Source organism: Salvelinus sp. IW2-2015, linkage group LG3 (assembly GCF_002910315.2).
Source record: "Salvelinus sp. IW2-2015 linkage group LG3, ASM291031v2, whole genome shotgun sequence".
Lineage (NCBI taxonomy): Eukaryota > Metazoa > Chordata > Actinopteri > Salmoniformes > Salmonidae > Salvelinus > Salvelinus sp. IW2-2015.
Window position 1 is genome coordinate 4,717,161 of NC_036840.1, and position 24,487 is coordinate 4,741,647.

At 42.1% G+C, this 24,487-nt stretch overlaps 1 protein-coding gene and 1 long non-coding RNA gene across 2 annotated transcripts; one reads left to right on the forward strand and one right to left on the reverse strand.

The window, feature by feature from the left end:
- Positions 1-9,826: 9,826 nt before the first annotated feature.
- Positions 9,827-13,189, reverse strand: LOC111982782 (zinc finger protein ZFP2). Its single transcript, XM_070436483.1, has 4 exons — positions 13,105-13,189; positions 12,909-12,970; positions 12,628-12,748; positions 9,827-12,392 (listed from the first exon to the last, which is right to left on the reverse strand). The coding sequence occupies exons 1-4, from the start codon at positions 13,187-13,189 to the stop codon at positions 10,726-10,728; spliced, it is 1,935 nt and encodes a 644-aa protein (XP_070292584.1). The 3' UTR covers positions 9,827-10,725.
- An 8,382-nt stretch (positions 13,190-21,571) lies between these two features.
- LOC111982805 (uncharacterized) lies at positions 21,572-22,684 on the forward strand. The gene is made up of 4 exons (XR_002879806.2): positions 21,572-21,789; positions 21,880-21,960; positions 22,450-22,544; positions 22,634-22,684. It is a non-coding gene; the product is annotated as an uncharacterized lncRNA (long non-coding RNA).
- The last annotated feature ends 1,803 nt before the right edge of the window (positions 22,685-24,487 follow it).

Here is a 24,487-nt window from a genome sequence, read left to right on the forward strand (position 1 = left end):
AAAGCCATGCGTCCTCCGAAGCACAACCCAACCAAGCCGCACTGCTTCTTTAACACAGCGCGCCTCCAACCCGGAAGCCAGCCGCACCAATGTGTCGGAGGAAACACCGTGTACCCGCCCCCCTTGGTTAGCGCGCACTGCGCCCGGCCCGCCACAGGAGTCGCTGGAGCGCGATGAGACAAGGATATCCCTACCGGCCAAACCCTCCCTAACCCGGACGACGCTATGCCAATTGTGCGTCGCCCCACGGACCTCCCGGTCGCGGCCGGCTGCGACAGAGCCTGGGCGCAAACCCAGAGACTCTGGTGGCGCAGCTAGCACTGCGATGCAGTGCCCTAGACCACTGCGCCACCCGGGAGGCCCTGGGCAGCCCATTTCTGATATCTTTTTCCACTAATTGGTCATTTGACCAATCATATCAGATATTTTTTTCAGAGCTGATGTGATTAGTCAACAGATCAATTATTGGGGTTTGTTTTTATTTATTGGGCTGCCTGTGTAAACGCAGGCTGTGAGTCTTCACACAATAAATGCTTCTGGTGTCAGTAGCAGAGAACACAGATGAACAAATCCTATAAAACCACTCTGACTGTTTATTTCCATTGACATGCTGCTCTGTCAACTACAATGCCACGATAAATCATGGGAAAGCAAACAACCACAGACTCAACCAATACACTGCAGGTCGGACGGTCGGATGCTTGATGTCAAAGAGGCTCCCCACTTCCTCTATCCCATGTGAACAGCTGGCCCATTCCCATCAGACCCCAGGCCCAAAGCTCCTCGGCACCACTGAGTCATGTGGCTCTCTGTGGTCAGCACTGATGTCATGACGTGGCCCTTTCTGGGTATAGACTAGACTATAGCTTCCCACTCTCTCCTACACCCAGGTTCTGTTATCTCAGGTCGTAAATTTCTGGCAGAGACTCTCTCCCCCTGGCCATGCAGAAAGAGAGACACAGAGAGAACAAAGGATTTCACGTGACAAACTCCTAAATACCCAAAATGGGAATTTGAAACAAAATGTCCACTTGTGAGAAGGTGGGAATGGTCCGTGGACACTTAAGGGATGGGTATGACGAGTGTGTTTCATTTGGTGACCTCAGAGAGGACAGGAAACACATAACTATATCTCTGAATGTGTACATTTCTCAATTATGAGGTTTGCATATAATTCTTGTATAACATTAATGAGTAAAGATGAAACTATTTGTGAAATGATGTAAGGTTTCCCTTTAAAGTTTAACTAAGTCATTGGCCTGCCCCCGTGAGCACAGACATAATCTGGCATCATAGAACCACCTTTTCTATTGTTTCGAATAAAAACCCCTCCTGAGGAAATCCTCGTCAGACCACGCGTACCTCGGTGGAGACTGAGGGGGCACAGGTTTGAGTTTAGACTAAGCAAACCCACAGTGTGAGCTGGGATTACGAATAGTTATTGAATTCCTAACCATACCACGTGGAGCATTGGCTACACAGCTGGAAATGGTTKAACTCTGAGACTATCGATCCATAAAGAATAAGAACAAATCTTAGATACTAATTACTAGTCTGCAGCTAGAAATTATGTAAACCTGGGATTGTGAATACCAACCACCACCAAAACATCTATTCTATGAGAACATTTCTGAATGGTACTCTGAAGTATACATTCTAACCACGAAAGACTTTGATCTTCAGGGAAGCAGAGAGAGAGACTCGGGTGAACTCTCCAACAGACGGACTGACAAGTCCAACTGAGATCCCGACGACACACTGGGCGTAAATATCTATTAATTGCAATTATTCCTGAATGAGTGAGCGTTCATGTGCAAAGGATTAGAATTTCAATTAATATAATTATCAACTGTGTAGTGACTCTTTTATAATTCCCGCCTGTTCTCAGTCCACACCCACTTCCCTTTGTCCACCAAGCAGTCATATCGGCTTAGCCCACTAGGGAACCTCCACTATAATTTCCTTGTAACCATATCTACTGTTTGCTTGTTCTTGCATTTCTTCGATTATTTAGTTAATTGGTAAATAAATTATTAAGCCAATTGGTGTATGGATGAGTCATAGTAAAGGCTGGGTTCGTGTAGATAACCAACAATTTACGATGTTTGGAATGAGACTGACATGAGGTAAATAATTCATTAATAAGAAGACTAATTGATCAGATATTAAAATATCTGAAGAGTTATATTTGGAAAATTATAACTTTGTAATCTGAAGATTTTCCTTGGTGCCCCGACTTCCTAGTTATTTGCATTTACATGATTAGTTTAATCACGTAATAATAATTACAGAGAATTGATTTGATAAAATAACAGTCTTCACTTTTAATGATGCCAAAGACACGCCACTGACCTTCAGGCCAAATTCACCTGCTTGCAACAGCTGCTTGGGAACACATCACTTTGTGTAACTGCACTGAGTTTGCGATTTAGAGGTGTTTTTCTCTCATTAAAAAAGTTACATTTTAGAATGTCAAAGGTTGAATGTGCTAATTGGTTGATCCTTTTCATCTTTGTCAATTGTCAGTCTGAACGTTGACGTCGCTGCTTAATTGTGTTTTTACCTTTATATTCCACCTGAGGATGCTGTTGAGCAGAGCTTTAGAGCAGTGGATGAGGTGAATCATTTTATCGTTTGAGACTTGACGTTATCAGTGCATTTGAAAAATAGACACTGATACGACCATGGTTCAAAAAGATTTACACTGTTCTAACCCAAGCAAGTTGTCTTTCTCTTTGTTTATTTTGACTTGTGCGATCACGTTTAGTGTGCCTCATCTGTATTGCTCAGATTTGACAGGATGCCCTGTATCAGATCAACAAGGTTTGTGCGTCAACATCCCAAATAAATAGATGTTGTGGCTGTTTTTCATTACACATAACATCTCTGTTCAATGACTAGAGTATTCCTTATGCAACATTACTCCTTCAGATTTTCTTTCTGGGCTTTCTCACTGCTACAGCAGCAGTGTGTGTTTATATGTGTGTGTGTGTGGGGGGGGGGGGGGCGGCGCACCTAGTTGGTAAAGGGCTATACCTCCATCTAATCTATGAAAATAGTATTTAAAAAGTGTTAAACAAATCTAGTGCAGGCAAAGGGAGAATGTTAATATTATCTCAACGAAGCATTGATGCAGGACATTGGATAAAGGACTCCTTCACACGCCTCTGTCGGGACGCAAACGACTGCCTTTCATCAACTCACTTTTGGAAGCAGCTAATTTCCCCTGGTGTCTGTGGAGTTCTGACCTGATTTCTCCCACAATGAATTGGACTGCTCTCTTTGCACTGTCATCAAATGGGTTACGGGGAACTAAGGACAGACACACTGAAAAAATAAACATTACAGTAGGCTAATACAATGTCTGCACAATGTTGAAACTTGACGCGTACGTATAGAAGACCGCAGCAGTACATTCCAGTCATAGACACACTTTCTGTCTGTGATGACCACTCTTCCATAATCCAAATTGCAAACTCAATTGCCACAAACCTTGCATTGCAACTGGAGCAATACAAATAAATGAAGCTCAACATGCACATGGACAAATCAGCAATTGCCTGAAAATAAWTATTTTTTTCAAATTGGAAAATGTAATGCATCCCATAGAATAGAAAAGTTTAGAGGGCATTTTGTGAGAAAGAGAAAGGCAAATGAGATTAAGCCTAAAAGCAGCAACGTACACTACTGTTCAAAAGTTTGGGGTCACTTAGAAATGTCCTTGTTTTTGAAAGAAAAGCTATTTTTTRTGTCCATTAAAATAACATAAAATTGATCAGAAATACAGTGTAGACATTGTTAAGGTTGTAAATGACAATTGTAGTGGGAAACGGCAGATTTTTTATGGAATATCAACATAGGCCCATTATTAGCAACCATCACTCCTGTGTTCCAAAGGCACGTTGTGTTAGCTAATCCAAGTTGATCATTTTAAAAGGCTAATTGATCATTAGAAAACTCTTTTGCAATTATGCTAGCACAGCTGAAAACTGTGATTCTGATTAAAGAAGCAATAAAACTGGCCTTCTTTAGACTAGTTGAGTATCTGGAGCATCAGCATTTGTGGGTTCGATTACAGGCTCAAAATGGCCAGAAACAAAGACCTTTCTTCTGAAACTCGTCAGTCTATTCTTGTTCTGAGAAACGAAGGCTATTCCATGCATGAAATTGCCAAGAAACTGAAGATCTCATACAACTCTGTGTACTACTCCCTTCACAGAACAGCGCAAACTGGCTCTAACCAGAATAGAAAGAGGAGTGGGAGGCCCCGGTGAACAACTGAACAAGAGGACAAGTACATAGTTTGAGAAACAGATGCCTCAAGTCCTCAACTGGCAGCTTCKTTAAATAGTACCCGCAAAACACCAGTCTCAACGTCAACAGTGAAGAGGCGACTCCGGGATGCTGGCCTTCTAGGCAGAAGGCCTAGATATCAAGACAGTCCACCTGTTGGTTCTGGCATGAGCAACCGATCGTGTCTGTATTGTAGCTCAAAGACTTGCATAACTTTTAAAGGGATAGTTTTGGATTGTTGCATTTAAGCACTTTTGTCTACTTACCCAGAGTCAGGGGAACTTATGGATACAATTTTTACATCTGTGTGCAGTTTGAAGGAAGTTAAAAGTCCATTAGTTTCTGGAGACATTGCTAACTAGCGTTAGCGCAATTACTGAAAGTCTACAGGGAGCAGGTAGCGCGCTACCTTCAACTTTTAAAAGGGTTTAGTTGCCAAAATCTTGAATTATCCCTTTAAACCACGTTAGTAAAAATGATGTCTCAATAGTATGTGTCATCTACACTAGAATCTTTAACTTTGCATATTTCCCAGATGGGACACAGTACTCCATGTCATACTCATCATCCAATGTCCTTGTCCCGGCCTCCACCCACTCCTCACGGATGTTTCTGTAGTCCTCTGGAAAGTCTGTACCAAATGCCATGGTTCAAAGAACGATCCTCAAAACAGGATGCATTGTTTCCTTAATGACTTGAAAAAAACAGCCTTTTACTTTGGGATCCACAACTGCATGTTTGGGCTTTTTCTGGTCTGTAAGGTCTGCATTTTTAGATAGGTACGGTATAGCTATTTTCATGGTAACAACTCCACAATAAAGCATTTTGATCTAAGCTCTGATTTATTTTAGCTAGGATTGCTTTGCTCTGATTTGTTTTCGAGTAAGTTCAAACCTCTGGTGATTTACATTTTTTTTTAAATTAAGTCATGCTTGCTCAAAATACTCTAGATTTTTTTTTCTATAGACGTTTTGATTGAGTTAAAAACGTATTTAAAATCTTACCATAACATTTGATGACTATAATGAATGTAACTAAACTCCCCAAAATAACAAAAGGGATCAATGTTGAATATTTTGAAGGGTTCTGCCACAATGTATTTGTTGATGAGTGTATGTCCTTTCCATCAACTGTGAAGCCATCTGTAAAAAGAGCTACTCATGAGAAACAGCAATCAAGAATTTAATCAGTTAAACATCTTCAATACCTTCCAAAAGTATTCATACCCCTTGGATTTCTTCACATTTTATTGTTACAAAGTTACAAAACATATATATTTAATTGTCATTTTTTTGTCAACAATCTACTCAAAATACTCTGTAATGCCACATTCTAAACATTAAAGATCAATACAAGTTTGATAACTAAAATACAGTAGTTGCATATGTATGAAGCCCCTTTGTTCAGGCAAGCCTAAATTAGTTCAGGAGTAAAATTTGGCTTAACAAATCACATAAGTTAAATGGAATCACTGTGCAAAAAAATAAAAATGGACATGTTTTTTTTTATGTCTGTCCCCCATGCATACAATATCTAGGTCCCTCAGTCAAGCGTTGGATTTCAAGCACAAATTCAACTTCAAAGACTAGGGAGCTTTTTGAAAGCCTCATAAAGAAGGGCAGTGATTGGTAGATGGGTAACAATATCAAATCAGACATTGAGTATCTCTTTAAGCATGGTCAGGTTCATAATTATGCTGTTGATTATGTATTAAACCACCCAGAAACATCAAAGGTACAGTCAGCCTTCTGAACTGAGCTGCAGGACAGAAAGGAAAGTGCTCAGGGATGTTCCCATGATGCCATTGGTGAAGTCGCTCTGGATAAGAGCGTCTGCTAAATGACTTAAATGTAAATGTAAAAATTATAATACAGAGTTTAATGGCTGTGATGGGAGAAATTGAGGATGGATTAACAACATTGTAGTGTCTACAATAATGACCCAGATGAGTGAAAAGAAGAATTAAATACAGAGTAAAAACATTCCAAAAAATGCCTATTTTATGCAACAAGGCACGAAAGTAATAGTGCAAAAGTAAAACATGGCAAAGGAATAKATTTTTTGGCCTAAATGCATAGCTGAGTAACTGCCTCCTTATTTTCAAGCATGGTGATGATATCTACACTGGATTTGCTTACCAAAAAGACAGTAAATGTTCCTTAGTGGCCAAGTCACAGTTTTGATTTAAATCTGCTTGAAAATCTATGGCAAGTCTTGAAGATAGCCATCATCCCAACCATCTTGAAAGAGCTTGAAGAATTATGAAAAGAATAATGGGCTAATTATTTGACAATCCAGGTGCTCCTATAGACTTACCCAAGAAGACCTTTGGCAGCTGTAATCGCTGCCAACGGTGATTCTGACATGTATTGACTCAGGGAGCTGAATACTTATGCAACAACTATATTTTAGTTATTTAATTTCTTTAATATTTAATATTTGTATTAAAATGCTCTTCCATGTTGACATTACAGTGTTTTGTGTAGATTGTTGACAATTGCAATTAAATCCATTTTAATCCCACTTTGTCACAGAATAAAATGTGACGAATTCCAAGGAGTATGAATACTTTTTTTCATCCAAACCACATGCATAAATTAATTTAGCTATCTATCTGAAAATGTCTCACTCCACAAAGCAGCGGTGTTGCTTGTGCTTGTTTGTACTTTACAGCGGTAACGCTATGTTTTCGTGTGGCCAGTGGGGATCTCAACACAGTCTCAGCAGGACTGATCCGTCAACATTGGGTAGAGGCCCAATAACTCTGACCCGATCTGTCATCACAACCCTATCTCGGGTCAAGTGGACCTTAGGTCAGTGCTTGTCCCATGACATCTTAAGGACACATCCTCTTTGTGAGGTATGGGCTTGGCAAATATGAAAATCATAGAATTAAACAATGTTGACTGATGTAAATACCACAGTTGTAACAAACAGGGAAGGCAAATTGATTCACATGCACTCTAACTTCACAACCCCAAATCCTGTTATTGTGCACATTCATTCGCAGGTCTTTGTTATTGCATAGTCGCTCGACTGTATCTGTTCATCTCACCCGTCTTCTGTTCTACTGCGCCAGCTCCCTCTCGTCTTCATGATATTGGTGAGTGAAGAGCAACAGTCATGCTGGAGAAACTCCTTAAACACGTGACTCCTCACTTTGTTTGAGTTCCAACTCGGTTCTATGGGGTTTGCCTGTGGAGACTCTGACATCCATGTATGAGAGGTAGGGTCAAAGGTCAGGAAGTTCTCACCATTGAGACCCCATTGGTCAAACCCAGTGGAAGATTCATTCGTGATGTAAGTGCAGCCACGCCGCCTCTGAAGAACATCTAGAAAAGATGGTGTAAGAAAGACTGAGTTGACTGGACTTGTTCAATCAAATCCGGATTTCAGGTTATATGAAAATCCCAAAACAGCTTGATAACTGCTGAACAACAGTTACATTTTTGTTTCACTCAGTAAACATTGTTTTGTGAGTATAATAATCATATTTTATATAGTGCCTTTAATTATACACATAATCTCAGAGATGCTTAAAAACAAACATACATGTAATATGAAACGTAACTAAACTGGATATCAGATATTTCAGGAATGAACTGAATACACTTTGAACACAAGGTTGTATTTTGCAACAAAAAAAAAGTTGCTCATCAAGTTCGTTTCCATTTTTGATCATCTTACAATATCACCGAAAATTGTTTTCAGTGAGCATATAATTGCTGACTACCCTCATGCTTAAACCCATTTTGATATTAAATATGCAATCATTGTAAATACTGCATACAAGATCATCCACACAAAGACAGAGAGTACTCACCAACTGTACTATTGCTGATCATATGACGTATCTGCCAGAGAACCACTTCATGTTCTGTGTGGCTCTGAACAATCGAGGGTCCTCTCCCTCCATTGTGGGCTCTGATTGACCCAGTTCTGTCTGAGCTTTTCCTTCCTAGTCACACTGTCACAGCGCGATATGACGACTCCATCAAACACAGTTGTCTGCTCAAACTGTGGTCGATCACCAGACTCTGAGACTATTATAGAATGGAGCTCTGAGATCGATATGAACCACAGTTAACATGACAAACATATTTTTCACATACAGTTTCTGATTTACTTTTGAATTAATACTGTATTTTCAAGGCTGATATGGTTTTTTATTTTTTTTATTTTTAGAACTGGGACATGGTCTGGTACATGTTTGAGGTGCCTTTGTGGAATGAAGTTCAACCTGGTCTTGAGGACTTCTGTTTTGTCAGCCGTAAGAGTAAACAAACAAATGAAGAAAAAAACTAGTTTACAATAGGTTACAGATCTAAACTTGGCTTAATCACTGGAATGTGTGATGTTGGGCACAATATACACCTTGATTAAGTTGATATAAATCCCTATCATTTAAAATATAGATTTTAAATTTGAGTGTCATAATTTTTTATATAGCCTTCACTTTCTTGTTGAGAAAGTCTAACATTGGTGGGATAAGCGCAGGTGTGGTTTACTGACAATGACCACAAGAGCAGCCGCTCACCTATGCCAGCTCTTCCAACTCTGACACAGCCTAAACAAAAGCAAAGAAAGGCTGTGCGTTTGTTGGCGAACATGGCTTAAGCCTACTGTCGATTTAATTTCTATCCTGACCTTTTGTTCGTATGAGGAATGCATGCGATTGCATTCATAGTTGTTATAACCATTTAAGTCATGTGTAAGTGTTATTTATTACTAATTCATACTTTTTTATGATTTCTAAATAAATGACTATCAGACTCACTGCTCTTCCTCTTAGGACCACAAGGCATGAGGAATGACATGAGATTAAACAAAAAGATGGAGTGTGGGATTGGGAGAACAACATTCAACAAGATCAAAATGTAATCTGTTACATTTTCACAAAAGACGGCTGGAATTCAGTCGGACCTGCATTGCAGAACAGTAGGGTACTGTAGCTCTTTTTCGCCATGCACAACTAAAGAATGTATGACCTAGCCTATTAGATTTCCCTCACAGGTAGATGCTTACAGTTTCCAGAATAACACATTTGTGTGTGCACAGGTTCTTAGTTTTGTTGACTGCAAGTGTAGTTTTGTTGACTTTTGTTTGCCAGAGAAATGTGTGAAATACATTCAAAAACAGATGTCAGTAGTTCATAATTTGGAGTGATCCAACATTTCACACAGAAAAATTTGACATCTGTTGCAATCTTGTTAGCTATTATTATTAAAACAATATTAACTTAGTGTATTGCTTACCACAAAATGTTGTTGATATCAAAAGACTGATGAGGCAAACTGACATTCACCTGATAAAATGCCATGATTCATTAAAAAAATATATCAATGACAACTCCAGCATAGCCATAACACCTATGTTCACAAATTTCTGATGTGCCTCCAAGAAGGGTAATGCTGCATCTGGGAAAAAATGTAAGGTTTAAAAGGCAGCTACAGGAAATAAATGTTGCAGAACAGGAAATGTGTGGCACATACTTCTTCAGAGACTGTTTTAAGTCCAAAATAAACAACACAAATTAATGTAGCCTATAAGCTTTTTAATTCAACAAGAACATTGCGATAGAACAAGAAGCACAAATTGAAGAACTACACTCTGTTGGAGTTTGGACCCTAAGATTTTCACTGTATCCGCAATTATACCTGCAACCCTGTACATGTGACTATTAAATACTGAATCTGAATCACTCTGGTGATTATACTGCGGGAGAAGCCATGAGACTATCCAAATCAGGGTTGGAGTAACTGAAATTATTTTCTATTAGGAAGATCCTGAATTAAAAAGTAATTGACCCCCAATCCTGATCCAAGTCAACAGATTAAAACCATGTTCTCTTGAGAGCATACTGTACCTGACAGTGGAGGATGTTTCACTGGTTTACCTAACACACCTCACTGAACATAGTTCCACAGATTCACTTTATGAATTTCCGGTCCACAGATTTTCTGGGAGCCTTCAGTCACACAACCGGCTTGTATGCATGGCTGTTAGGACTGCAATGCTGGTACCTCCCAAAATAGACCATGTATGACATTCCATGATTTGAAAAGACTTTAGACCCTGTACTTGATATGCTGTGTATCATGTAATAAGTGTTTGTATAGTCCCAGTATGTCTGATCAGAGGAAGGGAGGATCATAGAGGGAGGAAGGTAAACTCAGTGAGCAGCAGTCCTGAACAGCAGAGACCCTCTTCTCCGTTCAAGTCAATTATCTCACCATCCCCCATCATGTCGCCCCTCTGCACCACAGAGATATGACAGAATGGTGGGATAATGCAGCATTCTTCAGACAACACAGAGGAACCCTGTGCTGCCCTACATAACGACCGTACAGCCAATGACATGGAATTGTGACAAAGTTGAATACTGTTGTATATTACTGTAGCCACAGTGAAAGGTGTGAAAATGTGAGAAAATCAACTCCTTTTGGAGGAATGTCTTCTGCGACGGCTGGTGTGACTGTTTCGTCGCGTGAGCTCAGATGGCTCGGAGTGCGACCGCTCGTGCGCCTTCAGGAGACGCAGGTATCTGAAGGCTTTTCCACACTGGCCACAGCTGTGGCCCTCGCCTGTGTGTTTAAACTTGTGCTCCCTCAGGTGCGTGTGTAGTTTGTAGGTCTTCCCACACTCGTCGCAGCTGTAAGGGCGTTCGTTCGAGTGCAGCCCCCGCTTGTGTATGCGGAGGCCCCCGCTGTCTTTAAAGGTCTTGTCGCATATGTCGCATCTGTAAGGTTTCTCTGAAGAGTGCCTGCGTATGTGGGCCTGGAGTAGGCTGTTGTTGCCAAACATCTTCTGGCAGACGGGGCAGGGGAGCTTGGGACTGGGGTCATGGTCTTTTTGGTGTCTCTTTAGGTCAAACTCATAAACAAAGGTCCTTCCGCACTGGGCACACAGGAACTGGCGGTTCCCAATGTGGTAGCCCATGTGTCTCTTTAACAAGCTTGGCATAAAGAAACGCAACCCACACTGCTCACAGGCGTACGGGCGGTCCATGGTGTGCCAGCGCTGGTGGGCAGACAGCTGGAATTGGGTTGGGAAACTCTTCGGACAATGAGTGCAGAAATAGGTATTCTCACTTGTATGACAATCCATGTGTCGTTTGCAGTACTGTACCTGCGTGAAACCCTTGCCACATATGGTGCATTTGTATGGTCTAGCATCCGTGTGGACACGATGGTGATTCTGAAGGCCAACCTTTCTCCGAAAGCACTTGCCGCACTCGTCGCAGCTAAAGGGCCGCACGTCAGAGTGAATTTTCATATGGTTGGTCAGGAGTGCCAACGTCCTGAAGAACCTGCTACAATCGCTGCACTTGAAAGGTTTCTCCCCGGTGTGTATGCGGAGGTGATCCTCCAGCCGTCCCCGAGACAGAAAACGCTTCCCACACTCTTGGCAGGAGTTGGTTGCAGGGTTTCTCTTTTTCGAGCACGCTACTCGTAGTGGCTTTTGCACCCTCTTCCTTTGGATAATGGAACTCTCAAAGAGATTGACCTCTGTTTCCTGACCCCCGATCACCACACTGCTTCCGAGACCTGTGTCGGCCGACTCCATCTCCTTGTCCAAATGATCGTTTTGTGGAAGGGGTGGCAAGGAATGGAGTGATAAAGTGTAACTGGCTATATGGGAGACCCACTGGTCGACACTCGTTAGCTCGACCGGCTGGTTATCCGTGGCAGGGAGGACTATCTGTGAAGGAGAGGCTTCAGTGTTGGAAGTACTCATTAGTGATACAAGCTGTTGCTGTCTCATTGTTTGCAACATACTCCTTACTGTTGGTGCCCCTTTTGATGGTGCCCCTCCCACCAGCCCGCTAACACCTTGAGGACTAGAACAGACCACGGCGCTCTCTGGCAGTACATCGTCTTCTCTCTCCACAGTACTATCTTCTCCAGCATGGTCAGAGTCTTCTGACATCATTCCCAGATCCTCCAAGTTACTGAAGGAGGCAGGGTTCATGACGCTTAGAGCGGCATCTAATGATTCTGATGGCTCGTCAAAATCTGGCTCCATTGATGGCATTCCACACGCGAGGCGGAAGGACAGCGAGGACAGCACACAGTCACCCACAGAAGAAGTGACAGGTACTGAGAGAAAGGGACAAATATAGAAAAATGACATTCTGATTGGTTGAATGTGAAAGCCTAGGAATAAGCATGTTGACATTAATACCATTGAAAAACTATTTCACATTCCTGTAAATACAGCTAGTTCAAAGTGATCCATGACAGTTTGGGGAAAACTACATTGTTCTTTGTTTATCTGTTGATAATTCTACTTAACATTAACAGGAAGGAGAAGATATGATTAAAGTAAGCCTACCAAACTGAATCTTATTTAGCAGGTTCTGGTGCTGGAGGAGAATCTTCAGGTGATCAGGGTCAGACACAGACTTTCCACACTCCTCCAGGTCAGAGGGGGCAGCACTGATAATGGACGCTATCTGAGAAGAGTTAGAAGCTAAAATCACAACCCAGGGGTTCTTAGAATGCGGCAGGATAAACAACATTATGGCTTGTGTTGGCAAGTATCAGCTGTCAACGCAACATTAGATATGATTGGCGAATTGTTAGTTATAGACTTGTTGTGTAACAGTTCATTACCTGGGAGAGATCTGGCACAGATAGCAGTCGTTCCAGTCTGAGGACCAAGCCTCCCACAGGGCCTGCAGTGCTGTGTCATACTGGAGCCATACTGTGTATGGAACTCCTTCCAGGGAAGGAAGAAAAATAATTTAGGTATGTGTCTTTGAAATGACAAAGTGGACAGTGTGAGAGGAAAGGGAGAAGTGTGCCGAACCTGGAAGAAGTGCTCCTCTCATAAGGGTTTTCAGCAGGGTTTGGACCAGCGCCACGAAGTTAGCCTGTGACTCCTCCACTTGCATCTGGCTGCTTGTAAACAGGATTTGTATGGGTACAGGGTTGTAGAAGTCATAAGTCCAACTGAGAACAACTTTTATCTCTTACCCCATCGTGTTTTCACTTTGCAGATCTAAGGAATCAGATGATGACAGCAAAGCAAGACAGATGGCAGAAAGCTCCCGCAACCCACTGGAAGGTTTAACACTTATGTTGTTTCCGCATCCAGTCCCTAGATTAGTACACTACAGAGCTAAAGGCTATTTTCAAACCAGACTAAGTGCAATAGTTACTCTCTTTTAAGTAGTTCGTCCGAGAATGGTATTGACAGAAAGTTTAGTATGCTGTTACAGGTTGTTGAGTTGTGCCGCGGGTATGGGCGGAATTTCCACACTGCACAAGAGATAAATATTCTTACCCCAAGATGTTCATCTTTTCCAGGAGACGTTGGATGCCTGAAGTTGGGTGGGTCCTTGCGGAACAACCTCAAGATCATCTAAAATAATGGGACAAAAATTGTATATGATTAATACACAAGTTTCAAACCACCTCCCATGACCACATATCATGTCACTCACCCTTGCCTCTCAGGCCCAGAGATGAGTTGAGCCTCTGTTTGTAACTCAGCAACTTTGGAACTGCTTCAGTCACCACAGTTACAAACTCCTCGACCTTCCCATAGTGCATCACATTGCGTTGATTCACCACATGCCATACAAATGAATACATAAGCCGCAGCGGGAAACCAATAGTCGAAAGAGGAGAGAGGAAGTGGGGGAGCTGAATAAGGCAAGACGATAGAACAACATGTTAGGGTGTGTGGCTTCATCCTCTAGGCTCTTTAGCAACAAATACCTCCAGCAACATGGCTAACTACCTAGCAAACTTAAATGTAGAAGGCAAGCCGAAACGAACATTAGCTTTACACTTAGCTACTCATTGAAGTTAGTCGCTAGCTAGCTAGCGCTCTGCACTGCAGTGACTTGGGTCTAGCCAGATTCACATTTGTAAAATGGGTTAGATTGCTAATACATGTCTAGCAAGTGTCGTATAATGTAACCTACCCGTACTGGCAGTACTCTTCTTGACTCGTTTGTCCATGCCAGAATGTTACCAAATATGTACGATAGGCAGAAATCTAACAGTAAAGGTAACTAGCATGATAGATAGCTATCCACAACCCACTAACGATTTATGAAAATGGCGACAACAACAGATGGAAACGGAACCAAAACCAGAACAGAGTTTTGACCAGACTATTAACAAGAAGATTGGCAGCATAACATCATTACTGCCACCTATCGTGCTGGAATAAGAGCCGCAATTGAATCCTACTGCTCTCTTTTCTTGAAATTACATTTTTAGGTTAAAACACGAATTTCATAATTTTTCTGTATATATTTGGTTGAGTATGAATCTTTATTTTGTGGCTTAATAAACACCTTAAATGTATTATAAAAAGTCATCACACAGTACCGTTCTAGCATACATTTGGTTACCTTTGCTGTGAATAAAATAGCAAAACAAGTGAGTAGTGGCACACAATTGTGACTTTATTTGCCTTTATCCAACACCAAATGTTGTGCTTATTTTTTGTAAAGGCTCCCTGCAATCATTGACTACTCTCAAAAAGAGAAATACGTGAGTGGCTGTCAATGTACATCTTATGTCATTGGAATTTCAACCTATCCAAAAAATAATCATCACAAACAAATATGTTTTAATGACACAATCATTCATTGTTATCTAACAGGAGATATGTTTGTTGCTGCATTAATTAAGCCAGACATTATATTATTTTTCAGTGTTCAGTCTATTTAGGGAATCCTGAATTATGGTCCAAAATGATCAAAAATCTAAAGTCTACAACAAAAAATGAGAAATATTATTACAGCTATTGGCAATTTGTCAGGACATTAAAAATAGCATCCCCGACAGTGTGGAAGGCAGCCACTGTGCAGTAAATCAACTCATTTTGGAGGAATTTCTCCTGCGACGGCTGGTGTGACTGTATTTCCTTGTCTGCTCAGATCGCTCTCCTGAGTGCAACCGRTCATGCGCCTTCAGAAGACGTGGTAACTTGAAGACCTTTCCACACTGGTCACAYGGGTGCCCCTCCGCCGTGTGGTGGATAATTATGTGCTCCTTCAGGTGCTGATTCAGCTTGTARGTCTTCCCACACATGTCGCAGTGGTAAGGGCGRTCGCCCGTGTGCAGACGTTTGTGACTGCTCAAGCTGCTGCTCTGTTTAAAGGTCTTGTCYCATATGTCACATCTGTAAGGTTTTARAGAGGTGTGCGTAAACATGTGGGCRTTAATGAGTCCGTTGCTGCCAAACACCTTCTGGCAGACAGGGCATGGGATCTTGGGCTTGGGGCCATGGTCCCTTTGGTGTTTCTTCAGGTCAAACTCATAAACAAAAGTCTTTCCACACTGGGCACAGAGGAACGGGCGGTTCCCAATGTGATAGCCCATGTGCCTCTTCAGCCCACTGGGATGAAAGAAGCGCATCCCACACTGCTCACAGATGAACGGNGGAAAGTTATTTTCACTTGCATGAGACTGGATGTGTATTCTGCAATAAAATGCTTGGCTGAAGCCCTTTCCGCAGATGGTGCATTTGTGTGGTTTTGCACCCATGTGGATGAGCTGATGCTTCTTCAGGTCAGCCTTTTTCCGAAAGCCCTTGTCACACTCATCACACTTAAATGGCCGCGCTTCAGAGTGATTTTTCATATGAGTGGTCATGTATCCTAAGGACCTGAAGGCCCTGCCACACTCCGTGCACTTGAAAGGTTTCTCTCCTGTGTGAATGCGTAGGTGATTTTCCAGCTGAGACGGATAGACAAAACTCTTCCCACACTCCTGGCAAATTATGGTTGCCTCAGGGATTTTCCTCTTCGAGGGTACAGTTATTCTTTGTGGCTTGGGCGGCCGTCTCCTTCGGATAACAGCCCTCTCGAAGAGATTGGCTTCTGTTTCCTGACCCCCAATTTCCACACTGCTTCCAAGACACGTGTCACCTGACCGGATCTCCTTGTCTTCATCGTTTTGTGGAAGGGGTGGCAAGGAAGGGAGCGAGATAGTGTTACTTGCAATGTGGGAGACCCACTGGTGGACACTCGCTAGCTTGACTGGCTGGTTATCTGGTTGGTTCCCATTGGTGACCGTTTCAGGGATGACAATATGTGAAGGAGAGTCTTCGGTGATGAAAGTATTCATCAGTGTTACAAGCTGTTTGTCGCTCTCTGTCGGCAGCATGCTCTCTACTGTTGGTGCCCCCCCCACTGGCCTGCTTATACTTTCAGGAGTAGGTGAGACTATGTCGTTCTTTGACAGTGCATTGTCTTCTTCACTGTGGAGTACTGCATTCTTCGCCCCACATGCGTTATCTCTGGCATTCTGCTCTTCTCTCTCCACAGTAGTTACTGCTCCAGTGTGGTCCGATTCATCTGACATCATTCCCAGATCCTCCAAGTCCCTGAAAGAGGCAGGGTTCATGATGCTTAGAGCGGCTTCTAATGATTCCGCTGGCTCGTCAAAATCTGTCTGCATGGACTGCATTCCACAGGTTAAGCGGAAGGACAGCGAGGACAGCACACAGTCCCCTACAGAGGACGTGACAGGTACTGAGAAAAAGGGACAAATACAGATAAAAAAAAATATATTACACCACATTCTGTTTGTTTGAACTTGAAAGTATTGGGCATGTTTAGATTAATACCATTTCAAAGTAATTCAAATTCCTGTAAATACAGCTGGTTCAAAGTTATCAATAGAGTGAACCATGGCAGTTTGACAAAAAGGGAAAACTACATTGTTCTTTGTTTATCTGTTGATAATTCTACTTAACATTAACAGGAAGGAGAAGATATGATTGAAGTAAGCCTACCAAACTGAATCTTATTTAGCAGGTTCTGGTGCTGGAGGAGAATCTTCAGGTGCTCAGGGTCAGACACAGACTTTCCACACTCCTCCAGGTCAGAGGGGGCAGCACTGATAATGGACGCTATCTGAGAAGAGTTAGAAGCTAAGATCAGCTTTTAGGGAACCAAACCAGTAATACCACCGGTCAAGTAGCGAGTTGTCCACCAGGGGTCTCCCACATTGCAAGTAACACTATCTCGCTCCCTTCCTTGACCACCCTTCCAAAACAACTGATGTGAGACAAGGAGATCCGGTCAGGACTTGTCGGTGTTGCTGACATGAGACATGTAGTTCTATGATAGTGAGTAGAAGGATTGTAGATGTGGTCAGGTCAATGGAACGAGACAAGCGGGCTTGATAGGACTGTCCTATAAGTCTAGCATGAAAATCTGACATGTAGTTATCTCTTACTCGCTCCCATTATCCGTGCTTCGATTCACATTTGCAGGATCTAAAAGGAGCGTGCGATGAGTGGCACGACAGACCAGACAAGACAGATAAGGCCAAAAAAGTCTCTACAAACACCCTGTCACCGGTGCAGAGTGAATTAAGCACTTGTATGATTAATCTGTTGATAAGGACTCTAACCTAGCAAATCCCTCTCCATGACTCTATCCACTGCAAGCTAAAGGCTGAGATTTTCAAATGGCCAGGTACAGCAGCGAGTATATTAACCCTTACTCTTGTTAAGTTATGTCGCTCCAGCCTTGGTTTTTATTCGTCGGGTCTTACAATAGATATTGCTGCAGTACAAAATTCTCTCAGCAATCATGTTGTATTTACACGGTGGTACAGTGTTCCTTGTATGCGAGGTCAGACTTTCCACACAGTGCGACACAAAGAGATAAATATTGTCTTACCCAAAGCTTCATCTCTTTATTCCTCGGAGACGTGAATGGTTCGCCTAAGACGAGGGTTGGAGGTTGGTCCTGTGCCGGAAGAGCGACTCCCAAGTTTCCTACTAGGAATAACCTTGGGACAAAATTTGTATTGATGATGTTTTTCTTGATACAACACCAGAGTTCGTCAAAACCACCCCTCCCATGACTCCCCACTATACTGTCACTCAATCACACATTCTACTCGGTCCTAGGGAATAGAGTTTGAGCGCCTCCTCGTTTGTAAACTCAGCAAACTTTTGGAACTGCTTCAGTCCACCACAGTTACAAAAAGCTCCTCGACCTCTCCACTCTCATATGATGAGATGTGCACATTGCGTTGATTCACCACATTGCCATACAAATGAAATAGAGCATCAGCCGCAGCGGGTGGTGAACACCAAATAGTATCGCAAGCGTGGTTACGAGAGGAAAGAGAGAGGCTTAGCAGAGACTTCACGACATTAATGAGAACAACATAGCTATTCGAAGCGGGTCTGTTGTAGGCTTCTCCTTAGGCTTTCGCAACAACAGAATACCCTCCAGCAACCAGTGTGGCACAACATAGCATAGCCACAACCATTAATCAATTTAGAAGGAGATGCCATGAACTCGACAATTCTTTTCATACATTAAGCGCGGATCCAATTGAAAGTAACGAAAGTCTGGCTTATAATCGCCAAGGTTCACATTGTAAAATTGACTACGAAGATAAATTTGCTCCAATTGCCAGATAGTTTAGCATAGTGTCCGATCTACTAATGTATCCTACCGTTGACTCGTGCACTCTGGTCCTATCATTTGACTTCGATTTGTGCCCAATAGACGGATAATAGTTAACCACATAATATGCTTCCGATCACGAGTCGGCAAACTCTCTAACATTAGTACAGGTAAGACATGGACATCATTGGATCAGCTCCAATACTTACAAATCCACTGTGTAACGTTCTTTTTGAGGCTTGGTCATTTGGCTGACACGGAACCGGACACAGAAAGCCAGAGCACCAAGAGTTTTGACCCAATTAAAAACTCAAGGTTGGAGCAGCCTAAACACCAAACATGTAGCCGCCAACCACCGTGCGCGTGGCATAACCGAGCCGCAATACTGTATTATCCTCTCTCGTTTTCTTGAAGTGTGAACATTGTTCTCAGGATTAGATAAAGGCATGAAAGTTTCAATCATTATAGTAAATTCTGGATCTCATGCAATCTCTTTTTCTAATTTTCATTAACTCTTTCGTGGCACGTTAAGTGAGCACTTAGAATAGTATTAATGGAACAAGATTATAGTCGCAGCGAGGACCCTCATACTACGAGCAACAATACATATGGTTTCCCCTTGCTGTGATGTTTTCGAACTAAGAAAACCTCAGCACCACAACAATTTGAGTATGGTACACAATTTTGTCCTTTCATCTCCACATCCATGTTGTGACTAGTTGTTTTCTCCGTAAGGCTTCCGGCAACCCATTGACTACTCCAATGTAGGAGGAAAATACGTAGAAGGGCTTTTGTTCGATTTGTACCTCTTATGTTCATTGGAATTCACAGTAAGTTATTGTACCCTCAAAAAAAAAGCAGATTCACAAACAACAAATTTCATATATTTCAATGACGGCAATCATTAACATCTGTTATACTAACAGACATATGTTGGTTCTCATAAGCTGAACTTAGCCAGAAATTTCATTAACCCTCATTTTGTCAGGATTCCCACGTACTGACCGGGAATCCCTTGGATTGTGTGGTTTCTCCAAGAATGGCCACAGAATTATACGAAAGATAGTAGTATGGTCTCGACTCAAATCTGACAGCGCAAATGGACTTGGCATTGACAAAGGAGTCCTCCAACATTGGTCAAGACAATAAAGACTAGCATTTCCCAGTCATCGTGTCGTGGTTGCGAAGGCAAGCCTCACTGCAGCTAACTCAACTTCATTGTGGTGGAGGAAAGTACTCTCCACACGCCTGGTGGTGTTGACATGATATTTCCTGTGGTGGTCTGGCTCCAGCATTTCTCCTGTGAGTAGCCTCGACTGAGCCTCATCGGCTCAGAAAGAGATGTCGCGATACTGAAGAACCTTTCCACACTGTAAAGACACGAGAGCAGCAGCTTGGCCTCGTCTGCTAGGTCATCAAAGTGGTGCGATAATCTATGCGCCAGTCTCCGGTGTCACGAACGCCCTTGTACCGACCTGTTGCCGAGACCTATGTACGTCTTCCACACACATGTGGGTCGCAGTCGTGGTAAGGAAGAGCGTACAAGTCATCCGAAAAAAACATCGGCACCTGAAGGAGCACATAATTATCCACCACACAAGCGGAGAGGCACCCCTGTGACCAGTGTGGAAAGGTCTTCAAGTTACCACTCTTCTGAAGCCGCATGAGCGGTTGCACTCAGGAGAGCATCTGAGCAGACAAGGAATACAGTCACACCAGCCGTCGCAGGAGATTCCTCCAAAATGAGTTGATTTACTGCAGTGGCTGCCCTCCACACACACCAATGACTGGAATGCTAGTTTTATTGTCTGACACAAGTTTAACTTTGTCAAAAATCCAGTGCCATTGGCTGTAATTATGTCCAGATTTTTTTCGTAAACTTTGACCATTTTGGACCAATAATCCAGGATTCCCTCGACTGAACATTGACAAATAGTAGAATGTCTGGCTTAATTAACAGAAACAAACATATGTCCTGTTGATATAACAATTATGATTCGTCATTAAAACAATTTGTTTGTGATGCTTTTTTTTTTGGATAGGTTATTGAAATTCCAATGACAAATAAGTGTACAATGAACTGCCACTCAGTATTTCTCTTTTGAGAGTAGTCAATGGATTGCCGGAAGCCTTTACAAAAAATATGCACAACATTTGGTGTTGGATGAAGCAAAATTGTGTTACCACTACTCAATTGTTTTGCTGTTTTAGTTGAAAACATTCACAGCAGGGAAACCTAGTATTTGCTAGAATGGTCCTGTGCCGATTACTTTTATTAATACATTTAAAGTTATTAGCCACAAAAGTTAATTAATAAATTCATATTTTTCCAGATATATATGATGAAATTCATGTTTTTTACCTAAAAATGTAATTTCAAGAAACGAGAAGATTCAGTTGCGCTCTTATTCCAGCACGGTAGGTGGCGGTAATGTTGTTATGCTGCCAATCTGTTTTAATTGGTCAAAACTTTGTTCTGGCTTTGGTTCCGTTTTCCCGTTGTTCGCCATTTCACCAAAAAAATTCGTCAGTGACTTGTGATAGCTGTCCAGTATGCTAGTTACCTTTACTGTTAGATTTCTGCCTATCGTACATATTTGGTAACATTCCGGCATGGACAAACGAGTCAAGAAGAGTACAGCCAGTACGGGTTAGGTACATTATATCGACACTTGCTAACCATGTATTGGCAATCTATTCATTTTACAAATGTGAACCTGGCTATAGACCCGATTTTTATCTTCAATGGATAGCTTTAGTGTAAAACTAATGTCTATTTGGCCCTTCTCTCAAATTTAAGTTGTCTAGCTAGTTAGCCATGTTGCTGGAGGTATTTGTTGCTAAAAGCTAGAGGATGAAGCCACACACCTAACATGTTGTTCTATCGTCTTGCTATAGTCCCCCCTTCCTCTCTCCTCTTTGCGACTATTGGTTTCCCCGCTGCGGCTGATGTATTCATTTGTTATGGCATGTGGTGAATCAACGCAATGTGATGCACTATGGGGAGGTCGAGGAGTTTGTAACTGTGTGACTGAAGCATTCCAAAGTTGCTGAGTTACAAACAGAGGGCTCAACTCATCCTGGGCCTGAGAGCAAGGGTGAGTGACATGATATGTGGTCATGGGAGGGGTGGTTTTGACACATTGTGTATTAGAAAAATCATATACCATTTTGTCCCATTATTTTAGATGATCTTGGAGTTGTTCCGCAAGGACCCACCCAACCTTCAGGACATCCAACGTCTCCTGGAAAAGATGAACATCTTGGGGGTAAGAATATTTATCTCTTGTGTGGCAGTGTGAAATTCTGACCCATACCAGTGAACAACTCACACTGTAAAACAACATATTCAAGAATGACTGTCAATATCATTAACCACAAAAACCAAGGCTGGAGCGACATACACTTAAAGAGAGGTAAAATATGCGCTGTACTCTGGTTTGAAAATAGCCTTTAGCTCTGCAGTGTATAGATCTGAGGGGACTGCATAAGTTTAAACGCATACAAGTGTTACACCTTCCAGTGGGGTTGCGGAGCTTTCTGCCATCTGTCTTGCTTTGCTGTCACTCATCTGATTCTTAGATCTGCAAAGTGCAAACACGGATAGGGTAAGAGATAAAAGTTGTTTTCAGCTAGACTTATGACTTCTACAAGCCCTGTCACCCATTACTCAATACCCCTCTTTTAAGTAACACATGTAATTCTGATGACCGAAGTGGCTGTACTTTGTATCAAATGATTCCCAATTTGTGTTACAGCAGCCAGATGCAGAAGTGGATGAGTCACAGGCTAACTTGTGGCGCTGGTCCAAACCCTGCTGAAAAACCCTTATGAGAGGAAGCACTTCTTCCAGGTTCGGCACACTTTCTCCCTTTCCTCTCACACTGTCCACTTTGTCATTTCAAAGACACTGACCTAAATATTTTCTTTCCTTCCCTGTAGGAGGAGTTCCATACACAGTATGGCTCCAGATATGACACAGCACTGCAGGCCTTGTGGAGGCTTGGTCCTCAGACTGGAACGACTGCTATCTGTGCCAGATCTCTCCCAGGTAAATGAACTGTTACACAACAAGTCTATAACTAACACTTCACCAATCATATCTAATGTTGACATTGTTAGACGACTATATACACTACTGTCAAAAGTTTGGGGTCACTTAGAAATGTCCTTGTTTTCCATGAAAACATACATGAAATTAGTTGCAAAATGAATTAGGAAATATAGTTAAGACGTTGACAAGGTTATAAATAATGATTTTTAATTGAAATAATAATTGTGTCTTCAACTTTGCTTTCTTCAAAGAATCCTCCATTTGCAGCAATTACAGCCTTGCAGACCTTTGGCATTCTAGTTGTCAATTTGTTGAAGGTATCTGAAGAGATTTCACCCCATGCTTCCTGAAGCACCTCCCTCAAGTTGGATTGGCTTGATGGTCACTTCTTACGTACCCTACGGTCAAACTGCTCCCACAACAGCTCAATAGGGTTGAGATCCGGTGACTGTGCTGGCCACTCCATTTATAGACAGACTACCAGCTGACTGCTTCTTCCCTATATAGTTCTTGCATAGTTTGGAGCTGTGCTTTGGGTCGTTGTCCTGTTGTAGGAGGAAATTGCTCCAATTAAGCCACAGGGTATGGTATGCGTTGCAAAATGGAGTGATGGCCTTCCTTCTTCAAGATTGCTTTTACCCTGTAAAAAGCTCCACTTTACCACCACCCAAAGCACCCCCAGACCATCACATTTCCTCCACCATGCTTGACAGATGGCGTCAAGCACTCCTCCAGCATCTTTTCATTTTTCCTTCCTCCATGAATGTTCGTCTTTGTGAACGGAACACCTCAAACTTAGATTCGTCTGTCTTCCATAACACTTCTTTCCAATCTTCCTCTGTCCAGTGTCTGTTTCTTTTACCCATCTTATCTTTCATTTTTATTGGCCAGTCTGAGATGTCTTTTTCTTTGCAACTCTGCCTAGAAGGCCAGCATCCCGGAGTCACCTCTTCACTGTTGACGTTGAGACTGGTGTTTTGCGGGTACTATTTAATGAAGCTGCCAGTTGAGGACTTGTGAGGCATCTGTTCTCAAACTAGACACTCTAATGTACTTGTCCTCTTGCTCAGTGTTGCACCAGGGCCTCCCACTCCCTTTTCTATTCTGGTTAGAGACGTTTGCGCTGTTCTGTGAAGGGAGTAGTACACAGCGTTGTACGAGATCTTCAGTTTCTTGGCAATTTCTCGCATGAATAGCCTTCAGTTCTCAGACAAGAATAGACTGACGAGTTTCAGAGAAAGTTATTTGTTTCTGGCCATTTTGAGCCTGTAATCGAGACCCACAAATTCTGACGCTCCAGATACTCAACTAGTCTAAAGAAGGCCTGTTTTATTGCTTCTTTAATCAGCACCACAGTTTTCAGCTGTGCTAACATAATTGCAAAATGGTTTTCTAATGATCAATTAGCCTTTTTAAAATGATCAACTTGGATTAGCTAACAAACATGCCATTGGAACCAGGAGTGATGGTTGCTGATAATGGGCCTCTGTACATCTATGTATATATTCAGTTTCCAGCTTCCAGCTATATCAGTTTCCAGCTACAATAGTCATTTACAACATTAACAATGTCTACACTGTATTTCTGATTAATTTGATGTAATTTTAATGGACAACAAATGTTGCTTTTCTTTCAAAAACAAGGGCATTTCTAAGTGACCACAAACTTTTGAACAGTAGTGTACGTGTCAACACATGCCATAATATTGTTTATCCTGCGCACTCTAAGAAACCCCCTGGTTG

What these genes read in the sequence shown, in the direction of transcription:
- LOC111982782 (XM_070436483.1), bottom strand. Translation starts at nt 13,189, where the DNA reads ATGCAAGTGGAGGAGTCACAGGCTAACTTCGTGGCGCTGGTCCAAACC. An exon ending in GAGAGGAGCACTTCTTCCAG is followed by an intron (nt 12,971 to 13,104) that starts GTTCGGCACACT and finishes ACAGCACTGCAG; the next exon opens with GCCCTGTGGGAGGCTTGGTC. An exon ending in CTGTGCCAGATCTCTCCCAG is followed by an intron (nt 12,749 to 12,908) that starts GTAATGAACTGT and finishes AACTCTTCTCAG; the next exon opens with ATAGCGTCCATTATCAGTGC.